This window comes from Corvus brachyrhynchos, unplaced genomic scaffold (assembly GCF_000691975.1).
Source record: "Corvus brachyrhynchos isolate BGI_N302 unplaced genomic scaffold, ASM69197v1 scaffold434, whole genome shotgun sequence".
NCBI lineage: Eukaryota > Metazoa > Chordata > Aves > Passeriformes > Corvidae > Corvus > Corvus brachyrhynchos.
The window spans coordinates 2014778-2029748 of NW_008238372.1; the positions used below are offsets into that span (position 1 = coordinate 2014778).

A 14971-nucleotide genomic window follows, 5' to 3' on the forward strand; every position below is an offset into this window, starting at 1 on the left:
ATTGCTGCGTGTGCTAATCCGTGCTGTCTTCTGTGGCACCAGAAACCACCAGGGCAAACGTTCCTGAAGCGGATTTAACAAATCCCACAATTTGCTGCCACGGGCAGACAGGGAGGGGATGACCTGGCCTGCATGACCAGTCCTGTTAACATCACTGGACTTATTCAGATATGATGGCATAGAGCTGAATTTACACCAAACCCATCTGTCACCATGCCTTTGCTGAGTATATTCTTACAACAGAAGCGAAGCTTATCAGGGGTGAGGAAGTTTGGAGTGTGGTTCAGGTGGTGAAATATCTGTGACATTCTCAAATTTGTTGCTTGAATATAAAAAATATTTTCTAGCAACCCAAAATTCATTTGAACTCAAAAATAATCCCTTGGTGATCCCAGTTTCAAATATATGCAGCGGTTCTAAAGTTCAATATTTTCCCTAGACAAAACAATAAACATCGAGGATATGAAATTTCCATCTTTGAAAAAATTGTGGTGCCAGAATAGTCATTATGATGCAATTCAACAACTGAATTAGATTTCTGAATGCTGAGCTGATGGAACAGAAGTGAAAAATAATAAATGGATTTACCTGCTCTTTTATACTTTTGGGTATAAGCAGCTAACAATAATGAATTACATAAACAGAGCTGCAAAGTTTAGAGACATTCACAGCCAGAAATGTATTGCCTTTAATCAGACAGTCTCTGAAGAGCAATTACTTCGATACATATTATGAAAATGTTTTTCAGAGTAGGAAAAATGTCCAGATGGACCTACATAGCTTCTATGATTTAATCTACTAACACAAGTTCTCAGTTTTTTTATCATTGTAGCCCCTCACACTGTCCACAAAGTGTCTTCTTTCTCCCATGTTTCACCATCATAGTTCTTAAATGGTGTGTTTTGGAAAAAGGTTTAGGAATAAAAAGTTTACTTCTCCATTTGTCCCTCCAACAATTCTTAAATAGGATGCTATAGTTGACAGACATTTTTCAATCTCAAAAAATGATAAAATGAAATCTGTTCTTACCTCATAAGCATTTCGGCCAAACTCTTTGCATCTAGAAGAAAACAGAAGAAATGTCATCACAAATGAAAATCTATTTGATAGATGCATTATTAGCAAGTGATTTGAATCAGCCATGTGCAAGACCACTGTTGTTTCTCAGATCAGTGGAAAGAATCAAAGAGTGTCTAAAAGTCCCTACTTTTGCTAAAATTGCATTTTTGCCCCATACAGTCCTGTTTAGTTCCTCAGTAGCACCAAAGATGATTAGAGAAATGAAAGCTACCATTGGCTTAACTAGAAAAGACTACATAAATATATTAGAAATAGGAACAATTTAACAAATAACGGGAATCTCAGATCCTTCATACCGTGGGTAGCAAATGAACAGGTAAAGGAAGAAGAAAATGCAAAAAAATGGGAATTTTGATATCCATCTCTAGGCAGGAGCCAAAGCCAGGCTGGGCGAGCAGTTGTCAACCTGTCATTTCCAAACCAAATGTAGTTGCATGGAGATCTGAGCAAGGGAGGTCTCCAAGGAGTCAGTTTAGAATCCCAGAATCCCTGAGGTTGGAAAAGACCTCCAAGAGGCCCAGCTGTGCCCGATGCCCACCTTGTCCCCAGCCCGGAGCACTGAGTGCCACCTCCAGCCCTTCCTGGGACACCTCCAGGGATGGGCACTCCAAACCTCCCTGGGCAGCCCCTTCCAGTGTTTGACCACCTTTTCAGTGAAGAAATTCTTCCTCATGTCTAACCTGAGTCTTCCCTGGCACAAACTTGTTTGGTTGCACTCAAATATGAATATTTTCCCAGTAACAATAAAACAAAACTACTGCTGGGCCTTCAGAGTATGGTCTACACAACGAAACAGAGGATGGTTTATTCCCACATGGATCAGCCCTGCAAAGTGAGACATTCATGAAGGAAAAATACTCCTCCTGTTCTTGTCATTGCTGCTATTATTAGCAGAAAATCCTTTGGGGCTATAATTATTTCAATACTTATCAGTTCAAAAGACAGCTGAAGTTTGGTTTTTCAGGTAGGCTTCTGTAAAACTTTATCAACATAATGCACTAATTTCTGTGGTATCATCCAGCAAAACCAGGCAGCTCTGCTTTGTTCTCCTGCAGTCTGCTGCTAAACAAACTCACTTAAAATGCTGATTCCCAAGTCCTTCAGTTTATCACACAGCAACAAAGCAGCCTTTTGTGCAACCAAGTGAAGCAAATCTGAGAAGAAAACAATTCCAAGTTCTAAGTCTTCAAATGACTCTCTTCTATGAAACTTTACATTTCTTCTTTTATCTGCTTCTTGTAAATCTACCAGCACCTGCCAAGACATTTACTGAATTTGTCTTTGTTTTCTCAATCCCACCTTTTTTATTCCTCAATCACCTCCAAGACCTACAACAATTTCCTTACTTGTGATCCTATTAAATGTCCTGCCTTTAAAATTCCAAGGATACAGGCAGAAAAAAGCCACCATCTTAACACATCTCTATAGCTTGTGTTGTACTGATTTTTAAAAGGAATGGACAGAGAGCTCTTTTTATTCATTAAAAAAACACACCAAAACCCTTTTTATCCACTTTCTGCGTTGTATTTATCGGACACAGTGCCAGCTTGCCTTTCTTAAGCTTTATTCCTCACCTACCACTGGAGAAGCTGGAATTCTGTGCTCCCTCTAAGTCTGTTTGCTCCACTCCTCCATTTTTAACCTCCCTCCATCCCTTTCCAGAGCAAAGCATGGCAGATTCCTGGTGGAGGGAAGGATGGTTCATCTGAGGTGTCTCATCTGAACCAAACAGTGCTCCACCTGGGCACTCAGAATTCCTATTTTTCACTTGGAATGAGATTGTCTTTGCCATTAACCCTTGTAAGTGGCAGTACCTAGTAGATGACAATATCTTTGCCATCATTCATAAATCAAAAGACCAACACTGCTGCTCCCAAATGAGTTTTGTTACTGGCATCTAAAAACCCAGGAAGGGGACACAGTTCTGTTGAAGAATACAAAAAAGCCAAACAAACCCAAAAAATAATAATAATGACACTGGTTGCAAGTAATGCTTTTTTTTTTTTTTCCCCCCCAGCAAATTTTATGATGCTTTTGCTATTCTAGCAGCACCAGGATCATGAAGACACTGTGCACATGTTCTCCCTCTGGCACACATAATCAGGGTGGTTTAATATGCAGACATTGTTTTCATTCAGCCAGCAGGTTTTGAAGCAATTGCTGCCTCCTTAAGTCAAGTCTGTGGATATTTGTGCAAGGAATTCACAACTCAAGGAAAGCAGAAGGGCCAAAGTTGAAGATTATTACAATGTACTTCATACTTCATACTTTGCTTTTCACAATTCTTTATCAGGTTTAAATGGAAGACAACCTCCCTCACATATTCTCAGGTGCTGCTGAGCACACAGATCATTTCCATGCTGCAGCTGGAAAAAAATTCACACCAATTCATATATGTGGCACATAAATGCTCCTTAACACATGTTGATCCTTGGTTAAAGGGGTGCACAGGAGATTGTGCACCTACAGGCAAAAATAACATGAGGCATCAGCAACACCATGTTACGTATTGAAAGCTGAATGAAAAAGTACTGAAGGGAAAAAACTCCATCAGCTGAGATTAAATTTGCTAATTACCCAAGCAGATTGTTCAAAAGGTGAGCAGCACTGCTGGAGTTAATGATGGGCACACAGGTTGCTGTGGGATGGGACAAAGGTGGCAGGAATATAAAGGGCTCTTATGTGTCTGTCAGAGCAAAACCCAGAAGCCTAAAAGTAACTGAACATCACAGAATCATTGAATAGTTCTGGATGGAGGGCACCTTAAAGATCATCCAGTTCCAACCCTCCTGCCATGGGCGGGGACACCTTCCACTGTCCCAGGCTGCTCCAAGCCCCAATGTCCAGCCTGGCCTTGGGCACTGCCAGGGATCCAGGGGCAGCCCCAGCTGCTCTGGGCACCCTGTGCCAGGGCCTGCCCACCCTCACAGGGAACAATTCCTGCCAAATATCCTGTCTAACCCTACTCTGTCAGTCTGAAGCCATTCCCTCTTGTCCTGTCCCTCCAGCCCTTGGGAATTGTCTCTCTCCATCTTTCTTCTTGGATCCTTCAGGCCCTGCAAGGCCACACTGAGCTCAGCCCAAAGCTTCTCCTCTCCAGGCTGAACAATCCCAGCTCTCGCAGCCTTTCCTCCCAGCAGAGCTGCTCCATCCCTCTGCTCATCCTGGTGCCTCCTCTGGCCTCTCTCCAGCAGCTCCACGTCCTCCCTATGCTGGGGACCTCGCTATGACAACATCATGTGCCCAAAACTTCAGCTCCAGGAGAAATGTTATTGTCACAAACCAATGAACAGGGATTTTGATGTGCATTTCCTGCAGTACCATTTTGATCAGCGAATTGAGAACGCTTCCTAAAATGAGCCAGCGTCCCTGGCTGTGTCCTATCATCTCCCAGTTTTCAGGTGGTGAAAGCAGGGCTTGGGAAGGAGGCAGAGAGGACAGAGGGAAGGGGATGATCTCTGCTCCAGCCAAGCATCACTTCAGTGAAAAAGCCACAGCCATCACTTTCCTATGCTGGGGCAGCCACCTTCAAAATTCTTAACACACTTGGGTTTGCCCCCTGGGAAATCAGGGACAGTGACAGAGTTTTAAATTGCATCCTGCCACTCCTGAACTATCATGCCGCGCTGACCCTTTGTGCTTGCGTTAAGGTGAATTGGATTTAAAAACAAAGGGAAAACTATTACAGGAGTAGCAGAGCTGGGTTAATAGCCAGGAGAAGGAGCATTAAGCTATCAGGCTTCTCTTTGAGAATATCTGCTGACCTACTGAATGGCTGCATGAACCCCAGCAGCCAAGTGACCTTTTTTTGTGACCTGGCTGGTGGAACTACTAAACTGGGCAAAAATCAGGAGTTTGCTGAAGACTCTGCTATCTTTATAAAGGAGGAAGAAAAATGTTTAACTGTCCCTACATCCAGACAAGTGGTAAAAAGATCAAAACTGGAGACTTCTGTTCTTATGCTGCATTTGCCAACAGAGATGGAAGCTCAAACCCATTGTCCATAAGCAAAGATACAAACATTTGCATGCAGAGCACACTGCAAATAAACCTGCAATTCCCATTCCTCTTTGTTAAGCAGGTTCACAGAAACTACATCTGCAGCCACAAAAGCAAGATTTACATCTGCAACTTGCACAAATTATTTTAGAAGGTCCCACAGTGGAGATTATTCTTTCTGATGTAGACTAGAGGGAAGTTGGTAGGGGAATCCTGATTTAGGAAAAATGAATATTGTGCCTCAAAGAAACCCCAGCAGATCATGGCCACCAAGTGAAAATGTGATATTTCACTTTCAAAAATTATATGAAAGTTAATTACAACAATTACTAGAGCAAACCATTTATGTTTTAGTTAGGAGATCAGAAAAACTTGCACACATTTGTTTTAGAGAACTTAGTGAGGAGTTCTCTGGAACAGCAATAATTGTCAGGAAAACTTTTAGAACACGAAGTAACTTCCAGAAGAGCAGAAAATGTCTAACATGGGATCAGTCTTCAAAAACAATGTGCAAAAAAATTCTGAATTACTGAAGTCCTATCAATCTGATCTTGGCAATGCAAAAAATAATTTTAAAAAATTGAATGAAGCTTAATGAAATGAATTAAAAGGATAATTGAGGTCAATCAATACAGACTTGTGGTCAAGCAGCCATGTCAAACAAAGTGGATTTTTTAAATGAGATTAAAATTTGCTGAGAATTAATGACATTGAAAAAAACTCTCGCTGTGATATGATTAAATAACAGTAAAAGATCACATTTATATTTTTCTACAATAAAGCTTTGGTAACTCAAAGCATTTTAACAGAAAGTAGCATGATGCAAGAATTACCACAGCAGCCATTTTACATGGAATTCAACATATTCGGACCCCAGTTTTAAGCAGGGAATCATTATTCAGTATTTTTTGTCTGGAACATTTATCAGTGGTCTGGAATAAATAAAATAACATCTGATAAAAGTTTGAAAATGACACAAGAATTTGGTGGCTAAGATATAAAGAAAGTGCCAGATCACTAAGAAAATAATCTGGATCATAAGGTCATATATCAAGAACATGAACCAGGGCTGTACAGCAGGGAATGTTTTGCTGCTGCAGAGCAATCAGAGAACTGGCAAATGATCTCAGTGGAGAAAATGTTAAGGATGTAAATGATGGGAAAACTACAGAGGAAAATTAAAATATATTAATCTGTTTCATTTACCAATTAAAACATTAAGAAATGACTTGGTTACCACCATGTGGAAAGAATATCCTCGGAGACTGAAAATGATGCAAAAAAGAACCTCTGTACTGTAGAGAAGTAAAACAGGACCAGATGGGGTGTTGAGCTGCAGCTTGACAAATTCAGATAAGTGAGACACAACTTTTACAGAAATGGTGGTTAAATACTGATTATTTTTATCAAAAGTACTGATGAAATCTTTACCACTGCCTATATTTAAGTGAAGCGCTGGTATTTTTCTAAATTCCTCATTTTTGAGAGGAAATAGTTCAGAGAAATTTTATGTTATGCAAACGCCATCCTGGTCAGTGATCATCAGCCTTCCTTTAGGGACTGTAACTCAAGACAATGACTACTTGTAAATGAACCATGAAAAAATAATGTGCACAGACATCATTTTCTAGAGCCAAAGGGCTCGAGATGTCCTGCTCTTTACTGGATGGAATTCCACAGTATTTCCAAGAAGATAACACTTTCTTTTTCTTTGCCACACTTCTTTAACGAAAAAAAAAAACCAATACTGGGGAGGTAGAGGGCTTACAAGGTTTTGAAGAAAAAGTGATTATACAAGCTAAAGCATCCAGATGTCCTGATTTCCAGGGCTGTGCATGAACCATAAGGTTTGTTTTCCTCTTTAATAAATGAATTTGCCCATGCCCTCTGTCTTTTTTTTTTTCTTTTTTAGAAACTCCAAAATACTGTTACAAAGGAAAAAATTAGACTCAAAAAAGAAATGAGTAGGAAGGTCAGAAGGAAAACATAGGCTTGGCCCTGATTCTAATAAATACCATGATCATATTTTGGTTAAAATACAAATAGCTAAACAATTTGGTGGCTCCTGGAAAAAAAATAGGCTTATTTTTGCAGATGGTAAATTGTTTCACTATTAATTCAGGTTTAGATTTGAAAGGTTTTTTCCCAAATACCTTCAGGGAAGGTTCTGCTGTAGTGTGCCATTGCAAAAGCTACAGGGCCACAGTGGCAGACTGCGAGGGTCAAAAACTTGGCTGTGGCTCAGCCAGGGGTATTTACTAGAAAAATGATAAATGAATATAATAATAATGAATGATATAATATAATGAATATAACAATAATGAAAAATATAATAATAATGAATTCACAGATCTAAATCTTATTCACATAACAAACAACTGAATTTGAATAAAGTTTAGAGGACAATAGGGATCAGTGACAATGAAAGGTCAGTGAACAATGAAGTGTTGTATAAGTTCCATTTTAAAAACCATGGGAAAAAACGTGGTAACAAAGCTGAGAATATCTGGTTGTGTTTTCTAGCCTACCAACATCTGGCTACTTTCATTTTATAACTTGGAAATCATGGTTAACATCTGCTGGAAAACTGAGATTCCCTCCTCTTCAGAACATCTGATTTCACCCTTCAAAACAAATCCACTTTTAGGTCGTTGAGGGAAACAAACAAACAACAAAAAAAGGAAAGCAAACCAATGAGAAACACTTTCCTTTCCCCCATGCAAAATAATAATGGATATATTAATAATTTTTCTTTAGAAACTTATGACCAAGTGAAAAAGAAGGAATTTCTGTAGAAAACACACACACTTTGTTCTGTATTGCAGGAAATGATCCCAACTGGGGATTGAACAGTTTGGTCACATGCAGCCCCACTCCTATTTTCTTGTTCAGGTAGACAGAAGTTCCACAGACATCATCCTACCTCGCAGCCTCTTCAGCCTCTGCTCCCTCCTCCTCCTCCTCACGATCAGCAGCATCACAAACAGCACCAAGACCCCAACCAAGATACAGGAGATGGTCACCAGCATCTTCAGCCCTTCGTTGGTTCCCAGGCCTTCCTCACTTTGCACAACCGACTTAATGAGAGGAGGGATTGTACCTGCAAACAGGGTCATGGTATTAGAGGCCTATTAACGAGGACAAAAGATTGAGTTCTCAGGGAATGAGGCACCTTGTTGCTTCAGCTGCAGGCAGAACATTCCCAAGGGTTTTTCTGTTTGGGGTGGATGCTACATTTGTGTGTCTAACGGCCATGAACACGTAACCAGGCTCACAGTAATGAGGGACTGACTGCAGAGACTCAGAGGTTATCAGAAATCCAGAAGAGTTGCATTCATTGATTGAGGAAAACCATGTCTGTTACACCGTTAAATACTATGATTAATTTTGAGTCCTATTAAATTATTAAAAAGCTGTAAGAGACCTCAGAATTCCTCCCTGTGTTTATTATTCCTTATTATGGGGAAATAGCACTGCTGTGACATTTTTGCAGGGCTTTCCTGTGCAAGGAATGCATTTGACAAAGCTCATTTTGTGCCACATACATCAGAATAATCCTCTGCACAGAAACATTCTGCTATCAATTCTAAGGGTGCAGCAGTGATAGTGATCTGAAATTCAGACAGCCAACCTGATACTAATCTGCTAAAGACTGTCTGCCATTATACTCATCAGTAAAACAAGAGAGTAATGCTGGATAGAAACAATCAAATTTTGAGAGGGAAATGAGGGAAATGAATCTACCAACTACTGGCAGGCAGCTCACTTTTTCATTCTGGGACATATTTGCATTTTGAATATACCTGGCTTCCTGGTGATATATAATACTTGAACTTTTCAATTCTTTTCTTCTTTACCTCTAAGGGACGTGAGAAGAATGCTGCACCTTCTGTGGAAGGCTGTTTAGTCATGGAAGACTTCTCACTCATTTCCTGATTACTATCAAACTGCTGAATGCAACCACAAATGAGGCTAGAAAATGCAGATTTGCTTGAAATGTGTAGAAACACGTAAGTATTGTGAACTGTGATGACTTTGGATGGAAGCTATTAAATTTTAACCGGCTACTGAAACATAGAAGTGGCTACTTACTTGCTAAAAGGAAAGGAGGGTGAGAGAGAAAAACAGGTACATCCTTTTTTACATTTTAATTGCTGCATTAAGTGATGTATCTCATTATGTGCCATACAGTATCAGAATAAAAAACTGAGGTCTGGTGCAGTACAGTGTGAGTGCCATAACCACAGTGAAAATGTAGAATCCTAAGTCCTGTTTTTTTCAGAACTGTTTCAGCTGCATATAAAGAGAAGAGCAGCTCCCTAAAGGGACAAAGATTAAAAGAAAAGCTACAACCATCCAAACCTATATTAGGCACTTTGGAAAATTTGTTTTCTTACAATTGCATTTGGAATATTTTTCTAATGTTCCACTGCAGTTCTTCCCCATAATTTTCTCCTTTTTTTTTTCTAATTTTCCACTTCTTGAACACACAGCAGGATATTTTCTTCTTGCCCTGAGACACAAACTTTGCACTAGTTTAAAGACAAATAAAATTATTAGATGAAGAAATGGAAAGAACTTCAAGCTCCTGAAGGTAATACTAATAACTGTCCCTAAATCCTCCTAAACCCTTCTGGATACTAAAGGGCCAAAATTTTCTCTGAATTAGTCACAGAGACCATGAGGTTAAAGATTGCCTAAAACTATGTCTTGCTTTCCTTAATACTTTGATGAAAATCAAATGATGAGTGGCCTTTATTTCACTTAAACCTGAAGGTACGTGATTAGATATGTGATTATCACTATCCATACCTCTTCCTAGGCAAATCTAAACCTCATGACATTATATACAGGCAGTTAGAGCTCAATTAAAAAATCGTACTGCACGTTTTCACATCATCCATTCGTTGCTTTTCAGCAATTGCATTAGAAATTGCCAAAAATTAATCCTACTATCTATTGAGAAAACACCATTTCAACATTTGTTGTCATTCTAGGTGCTGGCTGGGAGTGGAATAGTCAAAGGTTTATTCAGGACTAAGAGCCAGACAAACGGGGAGGGTTTGTTTGGTTTTCCAGGTCGGTTCACCATCACCCTTTGTTAGCCTGATTGGTGCCTCGCAGAAGTTGTAATTTGAATGTCTCTGACCCCCTTTTCCCCTTTGTTGCAGCATCTCCCACTGCACCCTGTGAATTCAGGAGTGTTCTCCTGTGTCCTTCACGGCAGGGAGTGCCTGAATGGGTCAGAATCAATTAGCAGAGTTTAGAGCTGATCTGAATTAATGCCAGGGCTACTGAGTAGTTGAGCCGGCAAGCTCCTTTGCAGCGCTCCACAACTGCAGCTGCACAGGGCTAAAAATATCTCCTTATGGATTGCGTGCTTCTGAAAAACAAGGGGCAGGGAGGTCAGCAAACCTGTAAGCTGGAAATCGTTACTGAAATGCCCACGAACAGGGAACAAAAAGCTGCACGTAGGTTGGTCATTAACCTTCTGACCTAATTCAGCACGGAGAGATTTGAGGGGAAGGATGCTTAGCCATGATATTCCTCAGGAGCTTTCCCACACACAGCAATTGGCTGCTGCAGCCTAAAGTGACCCAAACCCATGCAACTCCGGGATTTCTGCAAACTTTACAAAGGCTTTATCTTAAGGCTGCTAAAGCTTCTAAGCTTGTTCTTAGCATTCGGCATCCCAGAACTTTCATACTCGGTATTATCTAATCTTCAAAGTGCTACCCTTGTATCTGCTTTATCCGAAGGGCAGCTGTGACCCCTGGAAGCTGGAAGGGGCTAATCTCATCTCATCTCACATCACAGGGTGAATCAAAGGTAGAGGCACGGCACTGAAAAGGGGACCTGGCCAAGAAGTTTCCACTGCCTTGTTTTCTGCAAACAAACTATTCCCTGTCTGTGGAAGCAAAAATTCCTGCATCAAATACTGATATGAATGATAATAACGAAAATTATCATCATCATCATCAGTTTATAATTTCAGTTCGGAGCCAAACCTAACAAATCTAGAAAATCTGAAAACTGAAATTTGCTTTTCCATCCATGTTCTCCTCTCATAAGCTCGGGGTCAGTATTTGAGCTTGCTCTGCCTCTCAAAGGCACAATACAGTCCTGGCAAAGCACGCTTCACAAACAAAACCAGCAATATCACAAATGGGAATTTTTCTAGCTGACCAGAAGCAGTGGCCCAGGAAATGTAATGCTGCAAATATTTTTTACTGTTTCATTTTCTCCCTTTCAAAGATGCTATACAGCAAAATACAAAAATCAAAGGGTGTGCAGGTCACAATGTGTGAAACCAGGGTAAGTATCATCACCCAATCATGGAGCAGAGCCTGACAACATTTCCAATCAGATCACTGTAAGAATAGTTTAGATTTCAGTGTTACCAGTGGAAATTTAAGGCTCTGGATCTACACTTTGATATAATCTCATTTAAAGGTACGGCTTAAGACTGTTTGCCCCCATCAGTCTTAATGTAATGACAACTGAACAACTGAAAGTTGGGTGCTGCTTGTACAGAGATACTGGAAAACAAAACCAAAACAGGTTTGGTTAAGTAAAATGACAAGAAATTAACTCCTAATACTTGAAAGAGTTATTATTGACAACAGCTACACTTCTCAGTAGAACAAGTCCCTCACCTGCCTGGAAAGACCTGGAGCATTTGTGTAGTAACTGCTTAGATCCTGGTTTCCTGTGGGCCTCTGCAGTGCTGAGGAAAGATCTTTTTCCTAATTTTCCAGACTGTCAGAAATAACACGAGGACTGTGTGGCAGGTTACCAAAAATGATATTTTTCCAAATGGTGAGGGCACACGTGATTAATTATCTGCAAGAACTGCTGAGTACCCAGCACAAAGGTTGGCATAGCAGTAGAGGATGTGTCAGGTGCTGAGGTTTAAACCCTGCTTAAGTCATATCCCACATTTCTGCCTGGGAATGGACCCTGCTCTGCCCTGAGCTGTACATGAATGGTGATGTTCATGTGGAGGCGTGTTACCAACACAGAGTTATGAACAATTACCAATTTGGTGCTGTCACAACCATCAGTTCTTGACTGAACTTGCTCACCAGGGCTGTAGTTTAATTTAACAGTACAGATGTTGCCAAGTGGTTGCACAATACAGCACAACATCCCTGGCAACACAGCAAGATTTTACATGGATGTCTCCAGAAGAGCTCTGGCAATTCACACTGGAGCAATTCAAGAGGCTGCCATCTGGAGCCATCTGTGCTGCCTTTTTGCCAGGAACGCAGCCGTTTCCCACTACGGAGCCACCAGGACCGCACATGTGCCACCATCCCTTCCAATCAGCCTGGCAGGACCTGAGCTGGGGTGAGTGACAAACTGGCACATTTGCTCTTGCCCTCGTGCCCTGGGTTCTGCAGGGTGGGCAGTAACCCCTGGCAGAAGGGTGGGATGCAACAACTCCCTCATCGTCCATGCCCTGCTGCTGGGCACAACAGAGCCATCTGTCATGGCCATTAGTTTCACTGTCCCCTGTCTGCAAGCAGGGACAATTGCACTGCCATTGCTCTGCCCTTGGAGGATGTTATCCAGAGGCTTTCCCAGAGGACAACCTGCTTGGCTGCTCTGATGTGTCCCATAATGGGTTTTGGGCTGTGTTATAGGGAATGGCAATGAGGCCAGACATCGCCGTGAATGGCTGCAGGAACTATTTCCATGGGAGACAAAAATTTCATGGAAAAGGTGCATGAAACACTAGGAAAGGCCCCTGTAACCACTGGAACTAATGACTCTTAATGTGCTGTGGTTATGTGTCTTATGGCTGATTGACTTTTGTGCTGGAGTTTTTCCAATGTGAGGACAAATAAACAATTCCTCTTTTCTGCCTGGCAGCCTATTGTCAGGAGCTATTTTACAACTTTGAGACTTTTACCTCTCTGACAGCATGGTTGGCAGATTCAAAATGGGGTTTACGAGGGGGAAAAATGGAAGGTGAGCAAAAAGAAAAAAAATCACATAAGAGACTCAATGAGTGAGTATCTGAGGTGTAAATTAAAGGAAATACTTACTGCCATCATAATTGAGCGTGGCGAATTTGGCTTGTTTCTCTGCACAGCCAGCACTGTTGCACACTCTCATTTGCAGCTCGTACCAGGTGGCCTCCTGGAGGTCATACAGGATGTAGGACTTGGACAGGGATGTCCTCTGGGCCGTTGTCCAGACTGTGGTCCCAAAGGGCCGGTACTCCAGAGTGAAGGAGGTGATGGGGCAGCCACCATCGTTCCAGCCAATCAAGTTCAGCCTCACTCGCGTGGTGTTGATGCTGGCAAAGAGCTCCTGCTCCTTGGAAAACTGTGGCTCTAGAGGCAATGGGATATTCCAGACAAAATGCTTAAATATTGCAGGTAAAAGGCTCCCAAAATATAAAATTAAGAGAATAATTTTTAGGGCAATCTTTAGTTTTAACTCAGTGTCTATATATTCAACTTTTCCCCCTCCTCCTTCTTGAATGTTTTTTCCCGCTTTGTGGCAGAGTCACAAACCCAGATTTTCAAATCAATATGAGGAAAAAAAAATCCATACATCCACTCAAAAACTGGTTTTTGTTTTGCCTTGCAGAACTTTGCGCAGACTTTTCCTTTATTTTTCACACTTCTCCTGTTCAGAGGATGCTGCTTGCACAGCTCCTGCAATGCTGCCTTGGAGCAGAAATAAGACACTGGCTCCATTTCTGTTCTACATAAATCTATTCCTTGTCTTCATTGAACATCCAGACAAATAAACCCCTGAATTTTTACAAGAAGAGAAGAGACAACTTCCTCATGGCAATGAAGTAGTTGGAATTGCTATAGTCTGTGATAGTGGAGACACCCAACCCATCTTAGAAAAAAATTATTAGAGAAATAAGGACAGCACATCAGCTCGTGTGGGCTTCATGTCTCACAGCGACAGCCTTTTTTGTCACAGCATGGACAGAGCTGGAAATGTTTCCAAAGCCAGTAATATTAAAATATCCAAGCCTGTTTTCTCATCAAACCAAGACCTACAGCAGAATGCAGGAGCTTTAGGAGGGTGAAGGGGATGGAAGATTTAGGAGGGTGAAGGGGATGGAACCAACATACCTTTGCCGAGCGTCTTGGCCTCGATGATCTCGCTGATGCGTCCTGGCCCCACCCCGTTCTGAGCAGTCAGAGTGAACTTGTACCAGGTGCCACATTTCAGTGTTTCCAGCCTGTAGGACCTCTCACTGGGGCTGATGGGGAAACTGCCCCACTGCTCACTGTTGTCCTCTGAGTACTGCAAAATATAACCTGGAGGGAAAGCGCGGATGGCAACGGTAAGCCAGGCACAAAGCACAAACCCTTCAGGTAATCCAAGGAGGCATTTTAAAGACCTAATAAAACTGAAAAAAAATCCCACTTGCAGGGAAATATACAGCTCTCCCCTGACTAAAATATACCAGGCAATGCATTTTGCCTACCCTGACAACAGCTTAAATACAATTTTTTATGATCGCTTCAAGGGGAAAAGAAAAGGATGGATATTTCTAAGGACCCTTCAATCAGCAACAACCAGATGATGAACCTGGACCCTCCAAAATGAGTGGTTAGAGATTACACGTCTGGAAAATCAGATAGAGCAACTGTCATAACAGCTGAGGGTATGCTGGGAGAAAGTGATTAAATGTATGAATAAACCACCACAAAGACAAACTGCAATTCACTGAAAGCTGTTATCACCATGATAGTGCACATTAAGGGTTGACAGCAATACAGATTGGGTTGTTTTTCTTTTTTTTTTTTTTTGGAGCCATTCATAATTGTATACTAATTCTATCAACATATGATAATTTACTAGGAAGTAGCAATTAACCTGAATTACATTACCTCGGATAGAACTGCCACCATTG

General features: G+C 41.2%; 1 protein-coding gene across 1 annotated transcript in view; it reads right to left on the reverse strand.

The window, feature by feature from the left end:
- The window catches only part of DSCAM (DS cell adhesion molecule), a 445083-nt gene that overhangs the window by 32895 nt on the left and 397217 nt on the right, over positions 1 to 14971 (reverse strand). The window contains exons 25-29 of the mRNA XM_017736327.1: positions 14949 to 14971; positions 14184 to 14372; positions 13131 to 13421; positions 8003 to 8179; positions 1030 to 1060 (exon numbers count right to left, since the gene is read on the reverse strand). The exon at positions 14949 to 14971 is cut by the window's right edge and continues 70 nt beyond it. Of these exons, the coding sequence (XP_017591816.1) occupies positions 1030 to 1060; positions 8003 to 8179; positions 13131 to 13421; positions 14184 to 14372; positions 14949 to 14971 (711 nt within the window). The remainder of the gene's footprint in view (positions 1 to 1029; positions 1061 to 8002; positions 8180 to 13130; positions 13422 to 14183; positions 14373 to 14948) is intronic.